The sequence below is a fragment of the Trachypithecus francoisi genome, unplaced genomic scaffold (assembly GCF_009764315.1).
Source record: "Trachypithecus francoisi isolate TF-2019V2 unplaced genomic scaffold, Tfra_2.0 Lachesis_group9, whole genome shotgun sequence".
NCBI lineage: Eukaryota > Metazoa > Chordata > Mammalia > Primates > Cercopithecidae > Trachypithecus > Trachypithecus francoisi.
In genome coordinates this window covers 40,329,786-40,357,748 of record NW_022681474.1, presented here as the reverse complement: position 1 = coordinate 40,357,748, position 27,963 = coordinate 40,329,786, and the positions used below count along the sequence as shown (strand labels likewise).

Below are 27,963 nucleotides of genomic sequence, written 5' to 3'. Positions count from 1 at the left end.
TTATTACCACATCTGGCCTATAAGAGGATGGACATTAATGCAAGCAAAATATAAGCGTCAAAACACTTTCTAATGTTGGCTGTGGTTCTCAGCTGCCCCCGGAGTTGCTCTCCCCAGACTCCTTTAAGATTCTGAAGATTAAACAGTTAGTAGCCAACTTTATATACAAGCCTGTAAACAAGAGGGCTCAGCTTTAAATAATTATGTCAAAGAAATGACAGCTGTGCTCTTTGCCAGAACAGGGATGCATAATTACAAAGTCAGGACATAATTAAGCAATTCTGACTGTTGGAGTTTTGAGCTGTCTCTCTGATGTGCAGGGCTGGCATGCCCACCCCAAGCGTCTTCCTGGACAGGCCTCTGCACCCCTTTGATCTATGTTTCCCAGTGCTGTGAGGGGCTTAACATTCTGGTTACTAGAAGGCTCTTTCTCTGGGGGCCTGAACCTTCTCTGTGTCCAGTGCGGTGTTCTCTGTATTAACAATGGCATGATTCAATGGCCAATATTTGATAAAGTTATATATATATACATATTTGAATTTTGGGGAATGACAAAGCCTAGCTGTTGTGGGTCCATCAACTAATAACACACACACAAACACACACACACACAGAGGAAGTCTGGAAGCATCCATTGTAGCATCAGCTATCACTTCCTAATGAATGACAGCATCTTTCTCTACAACAATCAGAGCTCAGACAGAAGGCAGCTTTGAAACAACAAAAGCTAAAAGGCAGCCACAGAGGAGAAACGTGTCATCATGGGAGAAAGGGAGCGAGGACTTGCACTCAAGCGCCAGCGCCTGCCAGGTACCCAATCAGACCTCTGCAACATCAGGCCTTTATTACCTCCTGCATGGTTCTGCATTTGCGTCAGCTGAGAGCACCCAGACTGCCCGTTCCCTACCTCCAAGGCAAGGGCTGTGATTGGAGAGGCATTTTCCATTCTCCCAAATTCTTTATGTCAGGAATAAAATGAAAATAGCTCCCCAAATCACGGCCCCCTTGATCATCCATCAGAGCATTCTGCTGAATAAGCACAACAGGCCTTGGCTGCCCTGGAAAGGACAGAAGCCAGCTTGAGATTCTGATTCCATCAAGAAAAACAGGTTTTCCCTGAATGTGCTCAGCACGGCGGCAGCAACACATGGAAAGGAAATCGCTCGTCACTTAGAAGCTGACTCGCGTGTACACATACCTCTCAGAACATGCATATGTATATATACACAGAGACGGAAACGGGTATACACACCTACATGGGAACAAACATATGTCTATACACACTGTGAATAGGTGAGAATCAGCCTTTTTAACGCCAATTGATTAATTCAGCCAGGAGCTCATTTGGCCTCTTTCTTTCTACAAGAAAAGTACCACTGCCAATCTCTGAAAATAAGAGACAAAAAGGGAACTAACTGCCTGCCATTCAATGTAGGCATCCAGTTCGATATGAAACCAAGAACACAGAAGAATCGTCCTGAGCACTTGAAGAATCATGGCATAAATTGAGCACTTAACTGGAAGCCCAGACCCCCAGGGTTTCTGGTCCCAATTCCATGGAGCCTCAGGAAACTGCACCCTCTCCCAGCTCCCTCATCCATGAAATGAGAGCACAGACTAGGTGATTTCTAAGTCCTCTTTGGTTTGGAAATCATGTGACTACAGAACAAGAACCAAATCACCATACTTTGTAAGAGCACTATGTCTCTCTCCTCAAATAATTAACAGGTCTCTTTTTTAACTTTTGTTTTAGTTTTGAGGGTAAATATGCAGGTTGGTTATATAGGTAAACTTGTGTCATGGGGGTTTGTTGTAGAGATTATTTCATACCCAGGTACCAAGCCTAGTACCCAATAGCTTTTCTTTTCTGCTCCTCTCCCTCCTTCCAACCTTCACCCTCAAATAGGCCTCCATGTCTCTCGTTCCCTTCTTTGTGTTCATGAGGTCTCATCATTTAGCTCCCACCTGTAAGTGAGAATATGTGGTATTTGTTTTTCTGTTCCTGCATTAGTTTGCTAAGAATAATGGCCTCCAGCATCTTTTTGGGGACATTTTTATGTCCCCATAAAAGATATAATCTCGTTCTTTTTTATGGCTGCATAGTATTCTATAGTGTATATGTATCACATTTTCTTTATCTGATCTGTCACTGATGGGCATTTAGGTTGATTCCATGTCTTTGCTATTGTGAATAGTGCTGCTGTGAATATCCACATGTATGTGTCTTTATGATAGAATGATTTATATTCCTTTGAGTATATATCCAGTAATGGGATTGCTAGGTCAAATGGTAGTTCTGTTTTTAGCTCTCTGAGGAATTGCCATACTGCTTTCCACAATGGTTGAACTAATTTATACTCTTAACAGGCTTTTTAAAGCTTAATACAGTTAGTAAGGATATTGGAGTCAATCATACAAACATGAACTAATTCTAGAATTGATTAGAAACTAATTGGGAACTCTGAAGGGCATTTCTGCTGATGTTGCTAATGACTCAGAAATAGCTAATGTTGGATTTTAAGGAGCCAGTCTCAGATGCTTTCAAAAGCAAGGAAGGATTTCGATTCTCCCACCTCTACTCAACAGAACAGTCCTGCTCTTACCTGTTTTCTTCATTTAGACCTTAGGAGATCCACAGGGTAAATATTTAGCTCACTGCTCCAGGGGTGAGAAAACAGAGAGAGAAGAGTATAGACCCAGTGGTCAGACACAAGGTAAACCTCCAGCTCCACAATTACTAGCCAGGTGACCTGGGGCAGCCCAGTTAACTTCTCCAGCCCTGAGTTCCCTCACCCATAAAGTGAGCCAATGACCCCTTCCTTCTACTTTAGAGGATGAGTGAAAACTTGTAGATCTGTGCACCAAGAACCTTAGAAGAATGGGTGGGGGGGCCATGCATTGAGTGCCCCATCCAGATATGGAGGATACTACATTTATTACCCCTTCAGATTTTGTGTGACAACATCAAAGCCAATGAGCACAGGAGAAATACTGATCTACTCTGCACACAGGTATACACATGTATACAAGAAGATGAGATATGTAGGGTGGGCAGGTTATTTATAATAACCCAGGATATTACAGAGTTCATTTGTTGTACTTTTGCTTGGTTTGGTCATGCTGGCTATCTCTGGACTGTTTTCACCAAAAACAAACAAAAAGAAGGCCAAGAAATAAATTATTTCATTTGGAAAAATTACAAAAGCTAGAACAACTAAAGGCAGTCGTGTGCAATACATCAAACCTGTGCCTCGATAGGGAGCACTGTTAACACTTTAATAGCTATGAAATGAATCACTCAATTAATTTCCCACATGCTGAAAGAGGTAACAATACATTTATCTGCCAGTAATATACACTCCATATCATATATTTCCACAACTGCTAGCAATTTTATTCAGCATACTGGAAAATAAGTTGCATCTCATGGATTCAGGGAAAGAAAGTGGCCTGAGGTCTGCTGCCAGCAGAGCAACTTGATGGAAGATGTTTCACTGTTCTGTTTTGTTTTTGTTTTTTCTTTCCCCCCTTTAATCACTTCCAATGCATGTGCAGAGTGCTGTAAGTCAATAGCTGAGGATAAACTAGACTTCTAGGATATCAGTGCCAGCGTTTTCAACACACAAGCTGCAATCTCATGGGAGGTCACACATAGCTCCACAGAGCCTCAAGGCAAAGGGTTCTCCAAGGAGGTCATCAGGGGTCATTGAGTCCATTTCCCAGCCTCTGGCTTCACTGAAGGACTCCCAACTCCTCCCAAAGAGACAGACATCCATGTCGTTAAAAAATCTCCTTATGTCTGAATCCAAGACCCCAAGCCAAATCTCCACTGCCTCATCAGAGCTGCCATTAGGATGACACCAAATTCACTTACAGACTCAGCTGGTAAAGGAGAGGTCAGTGAACACCATTCTAATCAGCTCTGGAGAGATACATGTGGGGGGCACATGCCAGCCTAGGGACACATTGTCAGAAAACATCGCCTTCCACACTAACGATATCTCAGAGAGCTGTGGAGCCCTTGCCTATGATGGAAGAAAATCACTCTTCCCCAGCTTCCCTTTGGGAGCAAACAAGAAAGGCCCCCTCTGAAGTACTGGAAGAATCCCACCTACCCCAGAAGCCCACCCATGCCCAGTGCTTTCCTCTTTCTCCTTTCTCAGCTGCAAACCTGCAGAGGCCCCACTTAGTGAATATCTTCAAGAAGGAGACCTGCAGTCCCCTAAAGAACTTCACCATTGGGCTATGCATAGTGTTGCTTTATTGGTAAAACAGGAAGATCCAGTTTACACCTAATCCTATTTCAAGTTTGGCTAACAATGTATCTATGGAGGGACTCTTCATGTGAGATCCCAACTGCATTCTAAACACTCAGAGGACATTCTCCATGCCCTGGGGTGTAAGCACTGCCATGAGATGTAAATCCCTTGTGAAGAACAGCGAGTAGGCAGCTCACCTTGGGCTTCACCACCTTCATGAAGGCTCCTCTGACCAATGCCTCCTCTCGTTCTTGTCTGGTTACTTTCTGGGCATCCAGAAATTTCAAGTTGGGCAGCTTGTACAGAACAAAGCATCTGGAAGGCAAGAGTCAGAGACAACTCAGGAAGGTTTGTGTGGCAGCCTCAGAGATCCGGACAGCTTGTCTGATCTTCAAGAATCCACACTATCCGGTCTTCCGGAACTTAGACCTTGGCTGCTCCTCCTTTCCTTCACAAAGAATAAACAATTGCTCCTTGGAGAAGTCAGAATGCTTCTATCTTACACAGATGCACAACTAAACATTAGAAGCACACACTAATGGTACACTAGGCTCAAAGGTAAACACACACACACATGGGTTAGCCAGTAGCACCCTATCAACGTATTCCCTTCCTTTCAGTCTGGAAAACAGGCTCAGCTTCTTGACTACATAGTTCTCAGTAAAATAAACCTATACATTAATTGTACCCTTTATGTCACTGCCATTCCTATGGGTCATCTGTATCATAGAATGTAATGACCTGGATGACTATGGGTTACAAGTGAGGAACACATGTAGCTGAGAAATGCTTCCTTGAGAAATCAGGGAGAGGTTTTAATAACTTTTTAGCGTCATCCATCGATAATACATGTGGTTATTTCCATACTCTATCCTATGAAGATTATCAAGGAGAAATAGGGGGGGTTAATTTTTAGGAGATACTAATGGCCCAACAAATGCTAGGTGCTCTCCATCTCCCTGGAAAAAATCTTTGGCATACATATGGACTCCAGAAATAAGCCAATGACTGCTAGTGTAATTAACTGTCCTCAAATAGGTATACATGGAGTTGACAAGAATAACCACTTGGCCAGGCTATGGTTATATAAATGCACAAATAAATGTATAACAGGTATGGATATGGGTCTATACTTCTCCCTCATCAGGGACAGTCACTAACCAAGATGCTTTCCATCAGGTTCCATAGTCCATCAATCAAACAAGTGAATTGTTTCCACCCCACTCAAGAGGTGAGTATCCAGTGTCAAGAGCAATGGGTTATCTCCAAAGGAATCTGTCATTTCCTTCCTACACCCAGCCTCCTCAGCATATACTCATCTTTCAAGCCTCATCTCCTATGAAGGTTTTTTTGTACACCTCCACCCTACAATGCTTTCTCCCTTCTCAGGACTCCTAGAATATGCTATCAGCACCTTACAGTCTAACATTTTGTTGTTTTCTTATTATTTTCTTGGTGTTCATTAATGTCCTTACCCAAACTATAAGCTTCTTGAAGGCAGCGACAAATTTCTTTGCTCACTCTCACCACATCTTGAAAACTGGCATTAGAATGGAGTCAATAACATACCAGCTTATTTCAGTTGCACAGCTATTTCTTGATCACCTACTATGCCGGGCCTTAGGAATACAGACGTCATTACGACATGCTTCCTGCTCTCAAAGGTGTTCTCAGTGTAACAGAAATTATACACTCACATGGAGAAATTAGGAATCGGCATAGCTAAGTGCCAAGACTGAGGTTATGCATAGAGTGGTTATGGGAGCACAGAGAAAGGGTTCTACTGACTGAAAACTCAATGGAAAAGGAGAAATAGGAAATCTCAAATGGGCATCAAGGAACCACATCTTAAAGCAACCTCAAGCCCCTAGCTGTTCCTCAATGAGGATATTACTTGGAACAGTGTGACTCACCGTCACTGGAGCCTTGGGATCCCAAGGCCACCTTCCACATTCATAAGGTGGTCTCTTTATTGGTGGCAGTAGCAGCCCATCTGGAGCAATTGCTGCAAATACACCAGCCGCAGTAGGGGCTGTTTGCTCTGCGGAGCTGGCAGGAGCCAGAAACAGGCAGGAAACCCAAGCCCTCCTGAGTTGGTGGGGCAGGAGCCCCTGCTCCCGTGTGCAACTGCAGCTGCCCAGCTGCAGCTGCAGACCCAGGCATCCCTGTGTTCTTCCGGGCTTGGGAAGCCCCCCTCACCTGGCAGGCTTGGGAGTTCCTGCTCCTGCTGCCTGGTCTCTCCCCACTCCCAATGCCCACTCCAATTTCGGAGCAAAGTTGTGGCCAAGCCCAGGCACTGTCACAAGCTGGCTGGGTGTGTACATGCTTGGAGCAGTACTGAAACACCAGCTCCCTGCCACCTTGGCCCCCTCTGGACTTTGGGTGCTGATGTGCACAGCAAGGAGGCCAAGGGGCAGCTGAGGAGAACTCAGCATGGGCCTGCAGGCATCCCTTGGCACAAACAGCCTAGGTGCCATGGGCACTGTAGTCAGCAGGTTGATGGCTGGCAGCAGGAGGCAGACAGGCTCCTAGGTGGAAAGGGGTGTGTCCCTGGTGAAATCCCACCATCAAGCCAGGGGTGGCCTAAAGCATAGGGGCTGGGCTGCCAGTTTCACAAATTGGAGTGAGAACTTAAGGTACCTCTTCCGGGCCCTGCCATGGCCACCCATGGACCAATCAGCATGCACTTCCTTTCCTCTGAAGCCCATAAAAACCCCAGACTCAGCCAGACTCAGGCAGATGATGGAACAACCTGCCTCTGGAAAGGAGCTACCCACTTTGGGTCTTCTCTCTGCTGAGGGCTGCACAGACACTGAGATGAACTGCCTGCAGAAAGGAGCTACTCACTTTAGTTGTCCTGAGAGCTGTACTGCTGCTTAATAAAGCACCTCTTTGCCTTGCTCACCCTCCAGCTGTGTGCATACTTCATTCTTTCTGGATCTGGGACAAGAACTCAGGACCCAACAAATGGCAGGACTGAAAGAGCTGTAACACAAACAGGGCTGAAACATGTCCCCGTGCTGGCCACATTGTGGGTGATGAGACAAAGAGAAGAGCTGTGGTGGCCCTTTGGGGAGCCCAGACCTAAGAGCTACCTAAGCCAAGGCTGTGACACCCTCTTTGGGGCTCTGTGGTTCCTGTCATCTTCAAGATTCCAGGTGCCACCACATTCCCCCGTGCCTACAGTGGAAGCCGGTTGTGGTATGCCTGGTCCAGATACAGCCTCGCAGGGAGCTGGTGCCCATGCCAGTGCCTGGAGCTGCCCAGCCCACTGCTGCCAGCATGCCTGGCTGTGTGCAGTGGCCAGACCCTGTGCTTGCTTGCTCATGTACCCCTCACAGCTCCACACCTGGCTTACTCTTGGCAGGCATGGGATCTGAACCGGTAGCACGAGCCAAGTGCAGCCCGCCAGGCTGAGTAGGTGGAAAAAGCCCAGCAGGCCCAAGCAAAGCTCAGGCAAAGGCACCACCAGCCACAGAGGTTTCCAGCTGAGGAAGCAACACCCCAAGGATGCAGTGACATTATCACCAAGTGGCCTGCATATGCTTATCCAGGTAAAAGACTTGGCTGACCAACCCAAAGCCAGAGAGAATAATTTAGAGGTCTGCAGGAATAACCTACACAGGACTCATTGTTCAGGTAAAAATATTATGAAATTCTTTTCTTCCTTCAGAAATGTCCACCCCATGCCTGATGTCCTGGAAATTTGACTCTGGCTACTTCCTGTTTCCTCCCTGGCCTCAATCTATTGTCCTCTTTCCTACCCTGGGTTCTCCCTTCCCTCTCCAAATACCTGCTAACCTCACCCAAAATCAAGAAAGTGCCACAAAATGTCCAAATATATTTTCTTTTCTTTCTTTTTTCTTTCTTTCTTTCTTTTTTTTTTTTTTTTGAGATGGAGTCTTGCTCTGTTGCCCAGGCTGGAGAGCAGCGGCATGATCTCTGCTCACTGCAACCTCTGCCTCCCATGTTCAAGCAATTCCCCTGCTCAGCCTCCCAAGTAGCTAGGACTACATGTGTGTGCCACCACTCCTGGCTAATTTTTGTATTTTTAGTAGACAGGATTAAACCATGTTGGCCAGGCTGGACTCAAACTCCTGACCTCAAATGATCCACCTGCTGGGATTATAGGCATGAGCCACCACCAAATATCTTTTCTATCCTCCAGTAGAGCTCCCACCGGCCTCAGTCAATGTTAGAGAAAACTTCCATCTTCTGCTTGTAGCAGAAAAGTCTTGATGACAACAGACTCGTTCAAATAAAGACATGTACAGACAGAAACAATATGTCAGGAGTGACGCGCAGGGAGTAAAGACACCCACTAAGTGTAGGGTGGGAAAAGATGAATATTCAGGTGAAGAAAACATCAGTATTAGAAAATCAGCCAATGTTTAACGATGGAGTGAAAGATGCCTTCACGGGGCTGGCAGGAACCACGATGACAACAGACCGCACATTGTCATTTTGCCTCACTTTGGATCACAGCCCTGAAATCAAAGGAGAGAGAGAGAGAGAGAGGTGCTGGCTTTTAAGCTAGTTAAAAATTTTAGATGACAAAGAGCTGCTGTTTTCAGATCACTCTTCTTACACAATCAAAGAGACAGCCCTTGACACAGGCTGCCAGTCACCCCCTGAAATAAGGGATGACTTGGCACCATCCCGAGGGCCAGCCTGAGTTTCCAAGTAGATGCTGCTTGGAGAGGTCTGAGGGACACTAGGAGGACTTGCCCCAAATAGTTCCATCTGAGATTCAGCCCAGGGTCCAAAGTTCCTTCATAGAGGTATCTTCTTTCATTTACTTACTCATACATTCACTTGTTCAACAAGTAATTATGGAACAGCTACCGTGTGTCAGGACCTGAGTCAGGTGTCAACAGGAGATAAGCAATATGGAAGATCTGTGCTCTCTCAGTGAGCTTCTATTCTTGCACAGTGGTTCTCAAACTTCAGTGGGCATCAGTATTTCCTGGAGACTTTCCAACACACAGATGGCAGGGACCCATCCCCAGAGTTTCTGATTCAGTATTTCTGGAACTGGGCCTGAAATTTACATTTCTAATATGTCCCCAGGTGACGCTGATGCTGCTGGTCCTGCTGAGAACCAATGTCCTCGTGAAAATAACACCAAGAGGAATAATAACTTTGAAATTAGGAGGGTGGTGAGGCAGCAGTAAGAGTCTCCTTCCAGTTCTGCTAAGGCCTGCCCTGCCCCAATGCCTGCAGTACACAGAGCCCAGCCAGTGGCCATGTCTGCCAGATCTTCTTGCCCCTTGATGGCTTGGAACTGGCTCCAAACCTTAATGCCAAGTGATAAGTCAGTGGGCTTCCTGCCTGCCTGTCCTTTCGTGGTCCTGGGAGATCTATTTCCCTTTGTTCTAGGTCATGTCAGGGTGTCAAAACCACAGCTTCAATCCTGAGTGTAATACAAGTTTGCCATAAAAATACAAGAGAGGATTCCCGAAGCCACAGAATGAAGGCTTTTACAATATCAATTCAACCCTTGTAAATTTAATCCTGGGTTATTTGTTGCACCAAAACCTCTTTACTGTGATGTATTACTTAGTTACTGGGGTTATCACAGCCGTATCCTAAAGTTGCATAGTACATAAAACATTTCAGTTAACAATGCGGGAAGGTTAACTCCCCCAGATAACCTGCAATCACGAGGGCTAGTCCAGATGACATCCCTCTGTCAGCTTCCACGAGCTATTGATGGTTCAATCAGTTTGTTTTGAAGGTAAAGTACAACAAAAGGGCACTAAACTTATTCAGACTGTCAACAGGGGCTATCAGGAATGGGGTTTGCAGGTAAGTAATTCTGGGTGTTTTAAGGCTATTATCAAACAGCAATGGTTGAAGGAAGAGACAGCTACTAATAACACAGAAGGCAGCCATCATAAACCACTTTATGGCAGAAACCCCCGTCTATAAATCCTGCGACACCCGGAGACAGCTTCAGATTTATAAAACTGCTTGTTAAGCCAGGGCACTGCTTAATGAAAAGAGATCAGTCTAAGTTCTAAGTCTCACGTCCCTAGCTCCAGAGGGCAACTCCAATTTTCCCGACCTTCTCAAGGTGGCTGGGGGAAAGCCCCCAGGGCTGCGGGTGGTGAGGGGTGGGGGTAGAGTCAGAGGCGCTCTTGGCTGAGATACAGAAGGTGGGGCTATCAAGAGGAGAGCAGGGATCCTGGGAAGGTGCTTAAACACCCATTTGTCTCTGTCTGGGAACAGATTTCCTAAAACTGAGAGACCAGCACATCGAGCTTTTCAGGTCCTCTTTCTTTTCACAGAATGTTCCATTTGCTTAAAGGACTCCTCTAACGAGAGAGCTAAAACTGCTAGGAGGAGAAAAGGAAAAGGAGAAATACTTTTTTTTTTTTTTTCCTTTCTCTCCAAAATCAATGTTCTCTGCTCTAGTCCCGACACCCAGGCATTTTTCATCCAGACCTCAGAGAGAGAGGAGGATATTCTTTCCCCCTGCCTGTAACCGTTATCCCCAGGGCAATGTCTGCTCCCCAGGAACACTGCACAACCACAGAAAAGCTCAGATAGGCCTCCATGGTCTGTGAATGGGGTTGGCTGCCACGTTTCTTTCTCTGACACGCTATTCAAGAAATACCAAGTTTCCAGTCCATGAGGGAACTGGGCATGGGGTCATTGGAAATTTTCTTCCATTTATGGCAGTCTATGCTTCTTTGCATTATTTCTTGCTGCCTTCTTGTTTCCACCCTTTAGAGGCAGGGAGACATGGTACAAGCTACTGGTGCCCTACCTGGGACCCCCAAAGGCAGCAATGGGTGATCTGTGCCATTCTCAAACTTTCACAAAGCTTGACGGGATAGTTGAGTCTGCCAACAAAATATCATGCTTCCTCACTGTTGACTAGATTACATTAACTGAGTTTAATAGCACTGGTTACCTCATGCTGAACAGAAGCCCTGATAAACTGCTGAATGTATCTGTTTCATAATAATAATAAAGTTAGCAATGGCTTCAGTGCAGTCTATTTGAGAGATCAAAGCTTTTAAAGCGTTGGGGAGAAAAATAAAAGGAGGGGAAGTTTTTGTAACAAAAAGCTTGGGGACTAATAGCATAGGGAAAGAGGCCAGACTCTGAGTGTATCTTGCCCTGTGATCTTGGTTCTGTCTCTGCTGCCTTTCTGAGCCTCAGTTTCTCTACCCACGCTGTGAAGGGGATGGGCCAAATGATGTCCTTCAAATGTTACCTTGCTTGAACTCTATGTGGCTCAAAGTTGACTTACAATAAATATATCCATGTCGTCCTTTCTCGTTATTCCAATTTCCTTATATAACCACCCCCCAACACCTCCAAGTAAATGACGACAGTGAGAAAGTCAATAAAGACCACAGAGTAATGAACAAACACTGTGAGTAGAATAACTGCAGATGCTCAGAGAGATGACAATGATCTCACTCTAATGAGCCGAGGTGAGCTCACCTACAGCATTCACGAATGCCTGACAACTGGCAGAGGCCAGCTGATTTTCCTCACAGTTCACTGGCAGCATGTTTGAAGTCTCTATGCAAACAATACACCCACAGGACAGACCAAGGCCCTCTACGGAGGGTAACCGGCAATTACTCTGTGGGCTTCTGTCACTTTGATCTCTGGGTCGTGACCTTTGCTTTCTTGTGATCTTCAAAGCCCAGATTGTAGATTAGCTGGAGAATGCTCACTGGGTTATGTAAGCCACAAGTTTTACAGCTCCTATTCATCTGGGAAATGGTGGCAGCCCAGAGAGACCAGACGGCGGAGGGTCCCTCCCTCCTTCCCTTTGGCTGAGTGCTGCAGACACTGGGCAGGCCCCAGGGCTGCTCCGTGCAGGGGAACAAAGAAAGGGTGTCACGTTTTAAATAACTGAAAGTTGTAAGGAATACAGAAGGGCCTACAGGGAGGAGGGAGGAAAGCAAGGCCAACCAGAGACTGGAGTGGCAGGAGGGGATCAATGACAGAGAGTTCAGTGACAGAGGAAGAGCTAAAAGACCATGAGACCAACTCCCTTATCTGAAAGGTGAAGTCCAGACTTGTCTACTGTTAACCTTCAGTCCATTGTTCTTTCTGTAGCAAAAAGAAAAAAAGAGATGGCAAGGGAAGACAAGAAATAGACCATTCTGGGCACCCAGCTTTCCCACATTGATTTGTTATTTTGGCTAGTGTTGAAATCCACAAGGGGCACCAAAGTGATTTCTTAGTAGCACGGTGGTCTCTCCAGCCAAGACTTGCACTGCTGTTCTCTTCCTGCCCAAATCCTGGAGGCTGCTGATTATCACATTCACCTCCATTCAACATTCATCCCAAAATAGCAGCATGGTGTGTACACACTAAAAATCACAGACAGGTTTAAGATCCTGTAATAACAGGGCCGTGGACATTTCTCAGCCATGAACTATGATGAATGGCGAAGAGAAACCCCAGGCATGTTTCTGCTCCTGCCCCAGTGAGGCCAGGGTGCTACTCAACAACTTGGTAGTATGTTCATGCTCACATATAAGTTTAATGAGCCTGTTTTATGGTGGGGATGTGTGCCAAGAAAATCCAACTGGGTGCACAGGGGGTAAGTGAGGAAGTGAAAGGGGTGAATGTAGGAGGAGGGGAGGAAAGACTCCACAGAAACTCAAGCTCTGTGATGCCATTTCCAATAACTACACAAATCGAGTCACTTCCCATTTCTGGTCCAGTGGTTGGCCACAACGTGACCTAAAAACTGGGCTGACCTCTTTGAAATCAACATCTCCCATGGAAATGAAACAACAGACACACTTGTTTTGATGTATGGCTGGGTGACATATTATAAATATTACATCACATAACCACAGAGGATGCCAATCAATAAGAAATTTTTTCAGACAGCACTAAATGAACCATGGGTTCTTGCTTCTGAATACAGTCCTTTAAGGCTCCTAGTATTGCTTAAATGATTAATAGAAGACATATTGTCAGAAAATGTACTTAAAGTGAAAAACAGTAAACTGTAGAAATATCATTCATTTTTAAGCAATTTTCTAGTGAAAATGTCACATAAATTTGCATAGAGGCTCTACTATTAGGCTCTGGGTAACAGCTAGAAGGCAGGCAACCCTCATGCTTTGTGGATGAAGGGCCAGAAAAATGTTTTACCAAAAGAAAAAAAAAAGGCAGCTGCATTGCTTTGTATAAACATAAATGCCACAGGAACTCTAGAGTCAAAAGTCATATCGCAAAACCCTAAAATTTCTCAGTGGCAAATGGAGCACAAACTCGAGGAAGGACCAAGCGGATCTGCTTACAGACCATAGAATGGTGCTATATCAAAACATACCTATCTCTTCCATATACAAGTGTGAGCACTCATCAAATCAACAGTAAAAAATAAAGATATTAAATGAATAAAAAATTTAAATGTGCTAGAGAATCAGCCTACCATTCCACTCTTCAACCAGTTGCTGTGCAGTGAATGTGTAACTACATGGGAACATATTTACTGTTCCTTGTGCTGTTCTTAGTTCCTGTTTCTCTCGGAGTGCAAGCATCTTGCCATCATTGTGGATGATGTAAATTTTCTAAGTTAATTTTGACTAGTTATGATTTTGGCTTTGTATGACCTCCAGAATATAGCCTCTCATGGCAACTTTGTCATATGTGTACTCACAAACCACCTCCCTAGCCCCACCCCTCAACTCCTTCCAAGGGAACAGAACTGGAGTGGGGAGGATGGGCTTGGAACGTGCCCAGGCTAACCCATGACATAGACCACACTTGTAGAATGCAGCCCTCCCTAAAGATTCATGACCCATAACCAGCACTTGGATTGAGTCTGAATCACAGTCCTTTGCTCATTAGCTGCATTTGTTAACATCCCAATGGCTCTGATTCCAAATGGGCAGTGGGCATCTGAGATGGCCAAATATCCCTGCATCTCCCTATAAGTTCCTAGCTCCTGAGAAGGAAAGGTGGTTTCAAGCCACCTCCAGAAAAAAAAAAGGGGGGGTGCCAAGCCCTTTTTTCATATCCAGCACTACTTTAGGCATTGATGAGGCTTCAAGAGTCAAGACAACTCAGCTCCTACCCACCGGAAGTCATTCGCTAGATGTGGAAATACATGAAGAAGTGAGAGAAATACACAAGATAGAATCTATGAAATGCTGTGAGACAGTAAAGGAAGAAATGTAACTGGCTGGGAGAAGATTGTCTCCGAATTCTAAAGCCAACTGGACATCAGAAACACCTATGGACTGTTGCGTTGTAATTGCCACCAACTGCATCAGAAGACCTTGGATGACTCAGGGGCAGATCCTTGATTATGGAATACTGATGTAGACTGTCCTCCCATTTGAAAGATCCCACTGGCAAAGCTGGACTCCACATCAGATCTTCTGATCTGACCCCATACACCTTGGTCTTAGTACTTTTGCTAACGCGACCAGTTACAATAGAAAAAACAAATAGTAATTATTTGAGAGCTGATGGTACACAAAGAAAAGAAAAAAATTTTTCTTAGCTTTTCTTTTCCTTTTGCAACCTCATAAGCCCTGTACTTGAGACCAATCCCTCTCTACCTCTCTCATTCTAGAAAAAATAACAAAAACGTGCCTACATGGTTGGCTTCACACGTAGCTTCCTGGCCCCATGAATGAATGAATGAATGAACAAGTACATGAATGTGTGTGTACACATACATATACACATACATATAGACATAGATGTATATATATGCATATATACATATACAAAATTTATTAAGTTATTTTCAAGAGTTATTCGGGTGGGGTGTTTAATGAGAGCTTATGTCATAATGGAGAGAGAGGTCCATGAAAATGTCATTAAAGCATTTACGAAACAACAATCCACAATGAGAACACAGACAATTTTAAATGAAGAAGGAAAATTAAGTGACTTTGGTAAAATGGGTAAGACCAAAAAGACTCTCTAAATGATTTTAGATCAGGGCTTTTAAAGCAGATGGTTGAGAAGTAGACAGAAGAATGAAAAGCATTTCTACTTGGAGCCCATCAAAGCACATGGCTGGTGGGCACCACAGCATAGCTCTATGGTGGAGAGGTATGGGCCTGTGGGACTTCATCTTTAGATTGTCTATGAGCTCCCTAAATTTTGCTGGGAAGTCATCTCTCTCTTCAAGGTGATGCTGAGACAGACCACAGAAAGATCTTACAACACAGAGCAGGGGTCAGCAAGTTACAACCCATGGGTCATTTCTGGCCTGCTACCTGTTTTGTAAATAAAGCTTTACTGGAACAAAGTCATGCCCATTCTTTCAAAAATTACGTATGATTACTTCTGCATTATGAAAGCAGAGCTGAGTAGTTGTGACAAGTCCATATAACTTGCAAAACCCAAAATACTTAATATCTGGCATTTCACAAAAAAGTAGACAAGGCAGTAACTTTTCATCTTTCTTAGCTTTTGTGACCTCAACCAGGAGAGACAATGGCTGTAGGTTACCAAAAGGTAAAAGTTTAACATTGTTATGGGAAGCCCACTGACGTTTACCAAACATCTACTATGTACCCCAGAGTATAATATCATCCCCTAAAGCTTCCCTTTTTCCCTTTTCCCACCATGCTCCAATCCCTGGACACTCACCTGTATCTCTTGTAGTCTTCCTCATCCTTTTCCAAGCTGACCAGCTCGTTGGGACAGGCCACGTTGCCCAGCAGACTGAGGTACTCCAGAGCTGGTGTCACTTCTGCCAAGTGATCCAGCAGGTACTCCAAATCAGTGATGTGACAAAGGTTAAGGATCTTGCTCCAGGAAGACAAAACGCTTAGCAAGGAGCATAGGCCATGACTGACAGGCGCTGACGAGTCCAGTCTGCTCCTGTGAGGCCTCAGGGTGGGGGCTGAAATCACTTCGGCTGTGGGTATATGGTATTGCTACTTTTTCACTCCCCCTGTTGGGAACACAGCCCAACTTTTCGCTAGACAAATAAGACTAAGTCTAGATCATTTGAGGATGAATGAATAAACTTGATTGTCTCATCATATTTTTCTTTCCTCTATAGTTCTGTTTCTAAAACACACTAAAAGGGAAGATTCCATAGAGTAAAATAGTTTTGAAATATGCAAAACCATAAAACTTAATTCTTTTCTAGTAATGAAAACAAGAGTTGGGTATGGTGGCCCACACCTACAATTCCAGTACGTTGGGAGGCCCTTGTAGGCAGATCATTTGAGGTCAGGAGTTCGAGACCAGCCTGGCCAACATGCTAAAACCCGTCTCTGCTAAAAATACAAAAATTAGCTGGGCATGATGGTGGGTGCCTGTAATCCCAACTACTCAGGAGGCTGAGGCACGAGAAGCGCTTGAACCTGGGAGGCGGAAGTTGCAGTGAGTAGAGATCATGCCCCCAGATAACAGAGTGATACTCCGCCTCAAAAAAACAAAACAAAACAAACAAACAAAAACAAAACAAGGCCGGGCGCGGTGGCTCAAGCCTGTAATCCCAGCACTTTGGAGGCCGAGACGGGTGGATCACGAGGTCAGGAGATCGAGACCATCCTGGTCTACACGTGAAACCCCGTCTCTACTAAAAAATACAAAAAACTAGCCGGGCGAGATGGCGGGCGCCTGTAGTCCCAGCTACTCGGAGGCTGAGGCAGGAGAATGGCGTAAACCCAGGAGGTGGAGCTTGCAGTGAGCCGAGATCGCGCCACTCCACTCCAGCCTGGGCGACAGAGCGAGACCCCGTCTCAAAAAAAAAAAAAAAAAAAAAAAAAAACAAAACAAAACAAAAAAAAACACCCAGAAAAGAAAACCAGAAATTATTTCAGAAGGCCTCATTAAAATATATTGTTTCTCTGTTAGTGAGGGAATTAGAGAATGAAAGAGAAAAGTCAGAGGGAGGCATTATGGGGGAGATTATTCCAGGAGCCATCCTCCAGTGGGACCCACTGTCCAAGCACAGCCAAACCAAATAAGGCAAGAGCCATCGATTCACAGAACCACAGGTACTGGAAAGGGTTTATGACAACTTAGTCCCCAAACTAACTCCTGGCTTAAGCCACATACAGACAAGCTGAGCCTAGGTAAGGTGATGATTAGATAGGCATGCCTGGTTAGGCCGTGACTTGGAGAGACACATGAGAGAGGAGTTAACCAAGTCGGCAGATAAAAGGGGGTCCCAGCCAGGGAATGGCAGCAGAGCTACAGGAATAAAACATACAAGGGTAGAAGAAATGCCACATGCAAGAGTCAAAGACTCAGAGTACAGTTCCCAGAAGTGGGGTCCACTTGAACCTAGGAGAAGGTAAAATCAAAGAAAAGGGATGTTCTTGCTCTGTGAGGATGTTATCTAACCTTGGGCTGTTACACAGATTTCCTCATACTTCATTTCAACTTGCCACAAAAGAATGAATTCCAAATCCAACCAATGTCTGAATCAGGTCCCTAAAATATTTGCCAAGCGGTCACCACAACATAGCAAATCCCATTTCTGACAACCATAACAGTTTTTCTTTCCCGCGGAATCGAATCTTTCTCTAACCTCTACTCACTGACCCAATTTAACTGCTTGGGGTCACAAAGAATAAGACTTCTTCTCTTCCAAATGATGAACCTTCAGACATCTGAAGCTCACGTGTCTTCCTTAAATCTTTTACTCTCCAAACTAAGTTCCTTCAAGCATTCTTTGTACACATGCTCTGCCACCATCAGATGCAAGGCCAAATGCTATACCCTAGGTGACAGCAGCCAGAGACAACGAGAAGCAGAGCACAAGCAAAAGAGGGGAAATTAACAAGAGAGAAGGAAACTAGCAAGAGACGGAAACTAACCACAGGAGGAAATGAGCAAGAGAGGGTAAAGTAGCAAGAGAGGGGATATTAGCAAGAGAGGGGAAAAACTAGCAAGAGAAGGTAAACTAGCAAGAGAAGGTAAACTAGCAAGAGACGGGGAAATTAGCAAGAGGGAAAAAACTAGCAGGAGAGGGGAAAGTAGCAAGAGGGAGAACTAACAACAGAGGAGAAACTAGCAAAAGAAAGTTATGAGCACACTCATTTGCTGTTGGCTTCAATTCACCAACATCCTCCCTGCTTCTTAAACAAAGACAGAGAAATGGACATGGAAGTTTGTTTTCAATCTCTCAAATCTTTTACAAATAACATCCAGAGATGGCCACACAGGAACACTAGAATGAGGAGGTGAGAATGGGAGTTCATATAGAGACTGTAGAGAAGATCCCACTAGGGGGATGAGGTTGGGAGTACAGAGGTGGGTGGCCAGGAATCAAAATCCCTGGAGACAAAATACACTCACTAAAGTTCAATCATCATACTCTTCAGGAAAATCATTTAAATGGAGCCAATTAAAATGACAGTGAACAATTCCAGGGTAAGCTCAGCTTTTCCAACAGGTTCTATCTTTGAACACTTCACAGTCATTACTACAACAAAAAAAAAAAAAAAAAAAAACAAAGACAAAAGTCTCATTGCTAGTATTGCCCTTAGATACGGGCACAGACACCTCAGGTGCCCTATGCGAATTTCAAGCACCCTCCTCAGAATGTCTCAAGTCCCCCTCCAACACCCAGAACTGGATTCAGGTAGAGTACCCCAGGCCTGGACCTAGCCCTGGACCTACATGGCCATCAGTCCCAGGCCAGGTTTCTCCCCTTCATAGCTTGCTCCAACTTTCTAGCCCACCCATGCAATCCATCAGACGCTCGAAGAAGCACTAGGGCTCATGTCTGGATCAGGCTGTCTCAAAGCCTCAAGGCCAGGGCCTTCTTCCAGGGAGGGCGGCCAGACAAGCTGACTACCGCTTCTCACCAGCACAGTTATCTTTTGTGGAACTGCAAGAGAGTGGGCTACCAGCATGGTGCTAACATACTGACTTGGAGTGATTCTAATTATTTATGTAGACAACCGCCCTACACAACAGAGGGAAGCCCTCTCTACTGCAGATGGAAAGGCCGGACCAACACCTACTTTCCTCTTAGGAAACATTCCTCAGAGCTTGGCTGTTTTTTGTTTGTACTGTATGAAGGTGAGGACATGCAGAAATGGAACCCCAAATGGGCAAGGCTTTTAAGTTCAGGAAATACTGGACAACTGAGTTGGATAGAAATGCCAGTCACTTCTCAACATTTAGTGGTGAGTGAAAGAAGCCCAACCAGCCACCATTGTGTCCGGAATGGGTGGGTTCTCTGTCTCGCTGACTTCAAGAATGAAGCCGCGGACTGCTGGTGTGAGTGTTATAGCTCTTACAGGCAGTGCATCTGGAGTTGTTCGTTCCTCTCAGTGGGTTTGCGGTCTCGCTGGCTTCAGCAGCAAAGCTGCAGACCCTCGCAGTGAGTGCTAAAGGACCCAAAAAATCAGCAACAGTAACATGTATTGTAAGGAGCGGAAGTACGCACCCGCCACAGCCTGCAAGTTGAGCCAAACAGGTTGCCACTGCTGGCTCCAGCAGCCTGCTTTTATTCCTTTATCTGACCCCACCCACATCCTGTTGATTGGTCCATTTTACAGAGCGCTGACTGGTCCATTTTACAGAGAGCTGATTGGTCTGTTTTGACAGAGTGCTGATTGGTACGTTTACAATCCCTGAGTTAGACACAGAGCGCTGATTGGTGTATTTACGATCCTCTAGCTAGACGTAAAAGTTCTCCAAGTCCCCACTAGATTAGCTAGACACAGAGCACTGATTGGTGCATTTACAAACCTTGAGCTAGACATAGAGTGCTGATTGGTGCATCTACAATCCTTTAGCTAGACATAAAAGTTCTCCAAGTCCCCACCAGATTAGCTAAATACAGAGTGCTGATTGATGCATCTACAATCCTAAGGCTAGATAAAAAAGTTCTCCAAGTCCCCATCCGACTCAGGAACCTAGCTGGCTTCCCCTAGCGGATACCATACCAGGAAGGGGGCAGAGCTGCCAGGCAGTCCCATGCAGGGTGCCTGCACTCCTCAGCCCTTGGGTGGTTGATGGTACCGGACTCCACAGAGGAGGGGACGGTGCCCGTCAGGGAGACTCGGGCCACACAGGAGCCCACTGTGGGGGGCTCAGGCATGGCGGGCTGCAGGTCTGGAGCCCTGCCCCACGGGGAGGCAGCTGAGGCCCCGGGAGAATTCGAGTGTGGTGTGGGCGGGCCGGCAGTGCTGGGGGACCCGGTGCAACCTCCGCAGCTGCTGGCCTGAGTGCTAAGCCCCTCACTGCCTGGGGCTGGTGGCACCGGCTGGCGGCTCTGAGTGCAGGGCTCATGGAGCCCGTGCCCACCCGGAATTCACACCGGCCTGCGAGCGCCATGCGCAGCCCTGGTTCCCGCCAGTGCCTCTGCCTCCACACCTCCCCGCAAGCAGAGGGAGCCCAGAGACGGGCTCCCACAGTGCAGCAGCAGGCTGAAGGGCTGCTCAAGCGTGGCCAGAGTGGACGCTGAGGCTGAGGAGGCACTGCAAGCAAGCAAGGGCGACCAGCAGGTTGTCACCTCTCACCATGTTCAGGGAAGTAGGCCTAGATTAAGTTGAGTAAACCTTCACATGTAGATCTACCATGGAGCTAATAAAGCTCATGCGACAAGGGCTTCTTGCTTGCATGGGCTTCTTGCTTGCATAGACCCCTTCCAATGCCCTGGGAAAGACCCTGGTAATAGAGTCACATGATCATGTGATTCTTTTTTTTTTGGTAAAAGTAGGTAATTTACACTATAATCTGTGGATATCACTGTCTCGCTCCACTAGGACTTCTTCTACCACATTTTCCCTTCAGTTGGGTGACAATGGGAGTGTCTATGGGAATCCCCACCTAAAGGGACATTGTGTAGGAGTAACAATTATGACTCAGTGGGGGAATATCTGTATAATTTGCAGTCACTTCTGTGTCTAGTTAAATTGTTCCCACAGTATTAGTAGGAATGGCTTTCAGTAATACTCTTACTATCCACCATATTAATACAAATATCAGGGACCAACATAAAACTGATGGCAAAATGAATAACAAACTCATCAATTCAAAGAACATTTAAGATTCAGTTGTTAAGTGTATGTATACATGCGTACACATCAACACACACACACAACTTGAAATGTCCTGAAATCTTTTTTTGAGACAAGGTCTCACTCTGTCGGCCATGCTGGAGTGCAATGGCGTGATCTCGGCTCACTACAACCTCTGCCTCCTGGGTTTAAGCGATTCTCCTGTCTCAGCCTCCCAAGTAGCTGGGATTATAGGCACGCACCACCACACCCGGCTAACTTTTGTATTTTTAGTAGAGACCAGCCAGGCTGGTCTCGAACTCCTAACCTCAGGAGATCCACCTGCCTTGGCCTCCCAAAGTGCTGGGATTACAGGTGTGAGCCACTGTCCCCGGCTGAAATGTCCTGAAATCTTATACAGCTCCTATCATATATGAAAGAAATGTATAAGAGTTTCTCCAAAATGTAATAATCCTAAAAGTTTTACCAATAATATAGTGGTGAAACTACCAACAACAAATGGTGAACTGAAAGAAACATTTCTAAACTATTTTAAAAAATCAATTTTCGATCAACTATGCTAAAAGAGGGAATTATTCTCTCTAGAAAAAAATTACAAAATTTCACCAAATAATGAAGCTATGAGAGAATTTGCAGGAAAAAAGTAGGAAAAAATTTCTCTAGAGGCATATCTTCAGTAAAGATTGATACTTTTCTAGGTATTTTGACATTTGTGGAATTTATCAACTTAAAATTTTAAAATTTCCTTTGATACAGTTCTATTCCAAATAAATATCCATTTCATACCTAATTTTGCATTCCTAATTATATAGTCTTTAAGAGGGCTCCCTCAAATTACAGAGGTTTCACACTCCCCAAAACCTGGATCTGCCCCTGGGCAAAACCTGAATCTGCCCCTGGCCATGAAGAAGTGGATAATTTGAATGCTTTGATCATGGGACTTTCTTGGGCAAGGGATCTGCAGGTTCCAAGAAGCTTCAGCCATCCTTTGCCAATGAATCCAAGAGATTTCTAAGAGCCAGCCTGCCTGCCTTTGGGTATTTTGTATGGCAGAAGCTCTATCTTCCCAAGCCTTTCATATACCTACTATAAATGATATATTTGGCTGAGTCAGGTGGTTTCTCCCAAATCCACACCAAGCAAGAAGCACTAGCACCTCCTCCCTGCATGCATGCTGTAGACCAGCCCTTCACCTTTATGTTGATAGCACCACCAGAAGATAAAAAATGAGAAGAAGTTTTAATTGGTTTCTTCGTCTCCTGGGTCAGCAAGGACAAACACAGCCTTGTCTTGCCTGGTTTTGAGATCCAAGATAGAACTTGTCACATTTCTTTTTTGTCAAGATTCATAGAAAATTGACCAGAGGCAATCTGTGGAAGAAACCTGGTGTCCCTGGCTAATGAAGACCACCGCAGTGGGGATCACTTCAGGGATTCTCCTAAGGGTACCTTTTTTAAAAATGTGAAGCTACCTGGCACAGTTTCATCTCTCTCCAGCTGGGTTCCCGGCACACACCTGGCTTCCCTCAGCAAGTCTTCTCCGGGGTACTTAGCATTGAGATTTTTTTCAGTGTTGTCTGTAGAAAGTTGCCATTGCGGAGCCCAGCTGTCATGGGGAGGCTTGCCAAGGGAGATTTTCTGCAGAGGGCCCAAGATCAAAGCAGCATCTTGCCTTGAAAGTTTGAAGCATGAGGGAGGAGGGAAGCCTCCCAGCGTGTTCCAGTTGTGCGGGTCCAAAGCTGTCTCCCAGGTGAGAATGGACACATCCCTCCCTCTGGGCTCAGCTGCGGGTCAAAGGGCAGCCTCCATAACCACTGGGATGATTTTAACCACAGCTAATCCTAATACTGGGTTTTTGAATACTAAATATACAGCATAATGACATATCTCATTTTTATTCACATATGTCAGAAATTTATCGTGCCCAAATAACAATTAAGGAAACGGGTTAACGGTCACATAGCCAGTACATGATAGAGTCTGGATTTAAACATAGGTCCTAAAGAAACTGAATTTCTAGAGGAAAAAGTGACTCATAATTTCCTAACACAAAAGCAAAATTTAAACCACTGGAAAATGAGGGTTCCTACGTGTTTCTGTGGGAGAGCACAGGTGCCATCACCGGGCTATGTGCTGTGTACCTCAGATCCTTCCTTCCAATTTGGGCTGCTTCTTTCGAAGCCTCGAGGCATTGGCTAACAGTAAAATATGCCAAGAAATTGTAAAGTCTTTAACAAAGTGATTTCCCACATATTATACCATTTAAATCTCTTGACAATATGCTGAAGTGTGTGTTACCCATTTTATAAAGAAACTGAGGCCCCTGACAAGGTGTAGAGACTTTCCTAAGATGACACAGCAAATCTTTCCTAACATGACACAACAAATGGCTAAGGGAACTCCAGTCCCACCTTTGACTTGCTGGAGTGGTCTCCGTGCCACAGCCCAGCTGTGTAACATGTAGCACCCTACTTTCTTCCTGCTGGCACTATAATTCAAACTCATTGGCTATTCAGTACATGTGCTGAAGCAAATAGGGAGACAGAAGATAAAGTATGATCCCAAATAAAATCTGCTTATGTGCCCCCCACACACGCCAAAAGGAAAGTAGAGGAGAATCATTTGATTGTGCAAAGGTTAAGTACCTACATTTTCCTGAATTTTCAGTTGGTCAACCTTACTTGGGGTTGATTATTCAGACATGATATGGCTGAGACCATTACCAAATATCCCACCCCTCCTGGTGGAAGAGTCGGGGATGGTGTGTGCATGCTCATGGATGGGTGTGTGTGTATGTGTGTGTGTGTGAGAGAGAGAGAGAGAGAGCAGTGGGGAAGGGGTTCAAGTCCATAGCCAGTGATTACCTGGCCAGACTCAATGAACCAAAGAAAGAAAATGAGATCCCTACAAACCAAGAAATGAAGAGGTAATCTCAGACAACCAGGCTTTCAGATATACCAGAGCAGGACATCAACACTGAGGGCTGAACGCAATGAGAAAAAGGGCTGGTGGAAAAAGATAGGAGGTCCAGCAGGAGGTATGCAGATGGCAGGAAGGCATTGACTGATGAACACAGAAGGAATTTTCCAGATGCTGGGTCTGGGCTCTGGAATCTCTTTTAAGAGCAGACTCCCGGCAGCCCCAGCTGGGAGCACGACCTTGCAGAGGCAAGCCCAGGATGCTGACTCCTCCTGTATCTGGGCTCCTCTCCTTGTACAATGATTGCCGCTCCTTTGGGTTTCAGAGTCTGGAGCTGGGAATCAGCATACCTGGGTTCTAGACTAAGCCCCACTACTGACAATCTATGTGACTTCAGAAAGCTCATGCACTCCTAGTTTTTCCATAAAAATGAGAAGAATTATTCACCAACAGTACCCAACTCATGGAGTGCCATTAGGGCAATATTAAATTACGCAAGTCAAAGAAGCATTCTACACTCAGAAGTATATCTGTACTCTGGCCTTGGTTATAATGTGACCCAAGTCAAACCAGATGAGTTTACACAATTCTCTAGGATAATAATAACAACAATAATAGTAACCCTTACATAGCACTTACTATGTTACTAGAATCTAGTATGTCTGAGATACTTAGAATACTCTTCAAGAAAACAACCTATGGGATGGGTACCAGCATTGTCTGCATTTTCAAAGGAAACCAAAACATAGAGATGTTAAATCACTTGCCCAAGGTCATGCAGAAAAGTGGCAGGTTTAGGGTAGAAGCTCAGGAAGTCTGCCTTCAGAGTCTGTTGTTCTTAACCACTGTGTGATACTCTCTCTTGCTAAAGGATCAAAGAAGCCAATGACCCAAGTGGCCAAGGTCTAGGAACCTACAGCATTATTATAGACACATTTAACTGTGAGTCAAACTAAAGTGGAAAAGTCTAGATTTTACGTGGTAGGTGGGGTGAATAACCATTTTACATATGCCAAAAAACAAACCAAAAAAATTAAAAATGAAGCAAATTTCACAAAAGGATTCAAGATAAAACCTCATTTGGCAGCAAGCTTCCTAACATGTTTAAAGATTCAATTTACACAAAAGAGCTAATACTTTTTCAGGAGGTCAATAGTTATTTGTTTCTAGGGCTCCCTTTATCACAAATATGAAGTAAAATCTTAAGGAGACAAGATGCCAATGCCAAGGTCTCCTGGGTAGATTGTTACAGAAATGAGTTATGCCTCTTCTTTATATGTACACTCTATGCAGTCCCCTCCCCAATTTGTTCTACAGTTGGTATGTGACTTGCTTTCGTCATGGGACATTAACATACATGATATAAGTTGAACTTGAACACTACTTGTACTATGGGGCTTGTGCTGTTAGAATACTCCTCCCATGTGAAGTGCCTTATGCTAGCTTGTTAGACACAGGTAGTTTAGTCAACACCCAGTACCAACCTCCAGACATATGAGTGAGGTCATCTTAGACCATCCAGCCCTAGTTGAGCCTCCAGGTAGATGTGGCTGCATGAGTGACCCAGGGTAAGACCAGCAGAAGAACCATCCTGCTGAGCCCTGGCCAAACATCTGATCCATAGAATTGTACATATTTGCTGTTTTAAGCCACTAAATGTTGGGGTGGGTTATTATGCAGCAAAAGCTAATGTATAGAGCCCATATCTAAAGCATTTCATGGGGTAGCAATAACAATATGGAACATAGAAATTGTTGGAAAGCCTGCAACATTCTCACAGTTAGGTAGGAGAGTCATTTAGCTGAAAAAGTGGCATCAGAAGTGCTGGGTTGAGAAGAGAACATGTGCTGTTATTGCCTGATTTTTACCCACCTTTCTCTGTGACTTCTGAGTCAAGTAGATAGGGAAGTTGATCTTCACAATCACATTAGTAGAGCAGAGGGAAAAAAAGGAAAGAAGTCTATTTAGAACATTCACTGATAAGAAATGTGCTACAACAGCACAGTGATATCACCAGTCAGGTTTATAGCCACACAGTGTCTTCTGCTTCAGTCCCTCCTAGGCCATTACCATTACTCCCTCAGCATTACGGCTACAGATTGGAGAAGTGGAAGCACAGAATAGGGAAAGGACTCAACCAAAGACAAAGAACACCTCTCAGCACTCTGAAGCCAAGAGGCCTGCTTATCTCTGGTGACAGCAATACGGAGAATAAAACCATCATCCAGTCCAATGTATTTCTTTAAAAATGAGAAACAGAAGCTCACGGAAGATAACTTGCTCAAGGCCACACCGCTAAATATGATTAAGCTGAGATGTGAACCAAAGTCCATGGACTCTAATATTCTACAGAGACCTGGGACATAGGATATGTCTAAAAATCCTTCTGTCCTTGATTGATTTGAGAATATTGGCCAAGTGATCATCTAAGACAGCCTAGAAAGCCATAAGACTACAATATTTTTTCAAACAGTCATTGGGAAACTTGGTTGACTAATGGATATAAGAGGGGAAAATCCACCAAAATTTCATTATGACAAAGACTGTGAATTTACTTGTAGGCCCTCCCCTTCTACTTCTATCAAAGTGACAATTAATAGTGACCACAAGGAGCATATTTATACTACTATGGTCTGAAAGTTTGTTCTCCCCTGAAATTCATATGTTGAAATTCTAATCCCCAAAGTGATGGTATGTGGACATGAGGCTTTTGGGAGGTGATTAGGTCATAAGGGTAGATCCCTCTGATGGGATCAGTGCCCCTATAAGAAGCAACTTGAAAAAGCTTGCTTTCTCTCTCTCTGCTATGTGATGATACAGCGAGAAAGTATCTTCACCAAGAAACCAACCATGCTGGCATCCTGATCACAAACCTCCAGCCTCCAGACTGTGAGAAATAAATGTTTGTCGTTTAAGCCACCTCATGTATGGTATTGTGCTATAGCAGCAAGAGCTGACTGAGACAATATCTTAGAGAATAAAGAAAACATTAACTTATGGCTTGAAGTATAAACAGTAGCTAACAAATACTTCTGCAAATCACTCTTAAATGCTGGCATATGCATATGTGCTAAACCTTACATGTATATCTGATTTTATTTTATACTCTAGAGGAAAATGCCTCTATTTCTAATTTATTGTATGAATGTGAACAAGTGATTTAACTACTCCAGGTCTCAAATGTCCCATCCAATAAAACAAAGCCATTGGACCACTGAGTCTGAAGCAACACAGTAGAATGCAGACATTGGACTTTGGACACAACACAGTTGACACTGAATCATCCGGGACATAGCATCTTGTTAATGTCTGGCTGTGTGCCTACGCCTCACCTCTTTCCATGTCTAGATAAATGGAAAAGACACACCCTTCTCACAGGGCTTGGTAAGGATGAATAACAACACACACAAAGAACCCAGCACCATGCTTCATTCCTAGGAGTGCTCAATAAGGAACAGCTAATGATAATCACGCATTCATCCCGCAAATATTTATTGAGTTTGTACTTGGTGCCAGGCACTATTCTTTGTGTGAAGAACAGAGGAGTTAACAAAAACCAAGGAAACTCCCTGTCCTATTGAGCTGGCATTCTAGTGCCGGGTAATCCACTACACTAACACTGCAGGAGCTACGGGTCTCAGGTCGCAGCAAGGGTTCCCTGATTCCATCCCCACTACAGAATCCAGAGCAGTTAGTGCCTGGAAGTCTCACCCTAGGCTGGCTAGGTCCTTGCCTCCCTAGGGAAGGCCATACCCTATCATGGGTCCCCTAGGCTTCTCATCACCAGCCCAGCATGGTATCCACCAGTGAGGGCATAGCCAGGCCTGGGCTTCACAT

At 44.8% G+C, this 27,963-nt stretch overlaps 1 protein-coding gene across 5 annotated transcripts in view; it reads right to left on the bottom strand.

Moving 5' to 3' along the window:
* The window catches only part of LRMDA (leucine rich melanocyte differentiation associated), a 1,134,568-nt gene that overhangs the window by 493,329 nt on the left and 613,276 nt on the right, over window positions 1-27,963 (bottom strand). For 4 of the 5 annotated variants that reach the window (XM_033209743.1, XM_033209745.1, XM_033209742.1 and 1 more), the window contains exons 4-5: window positions 15,861-16,000; window positions 4,457-4,574 (exon numbers count right to left, since the gene is read on the bottom strand). In XM_033209743.1, coding sequence (XP_033065634.1) covers window positions 4,457-4,574; window positions 15,861-16,000 — 258 coding nt within the window. The remainder of the gene's footprint in view (window positions 1-4,456; window positions 4,575-15,860; window positions 16,001-27,963) is intronic. The other variant, XM_033209746.1, reaches the window with a different exon arrangement.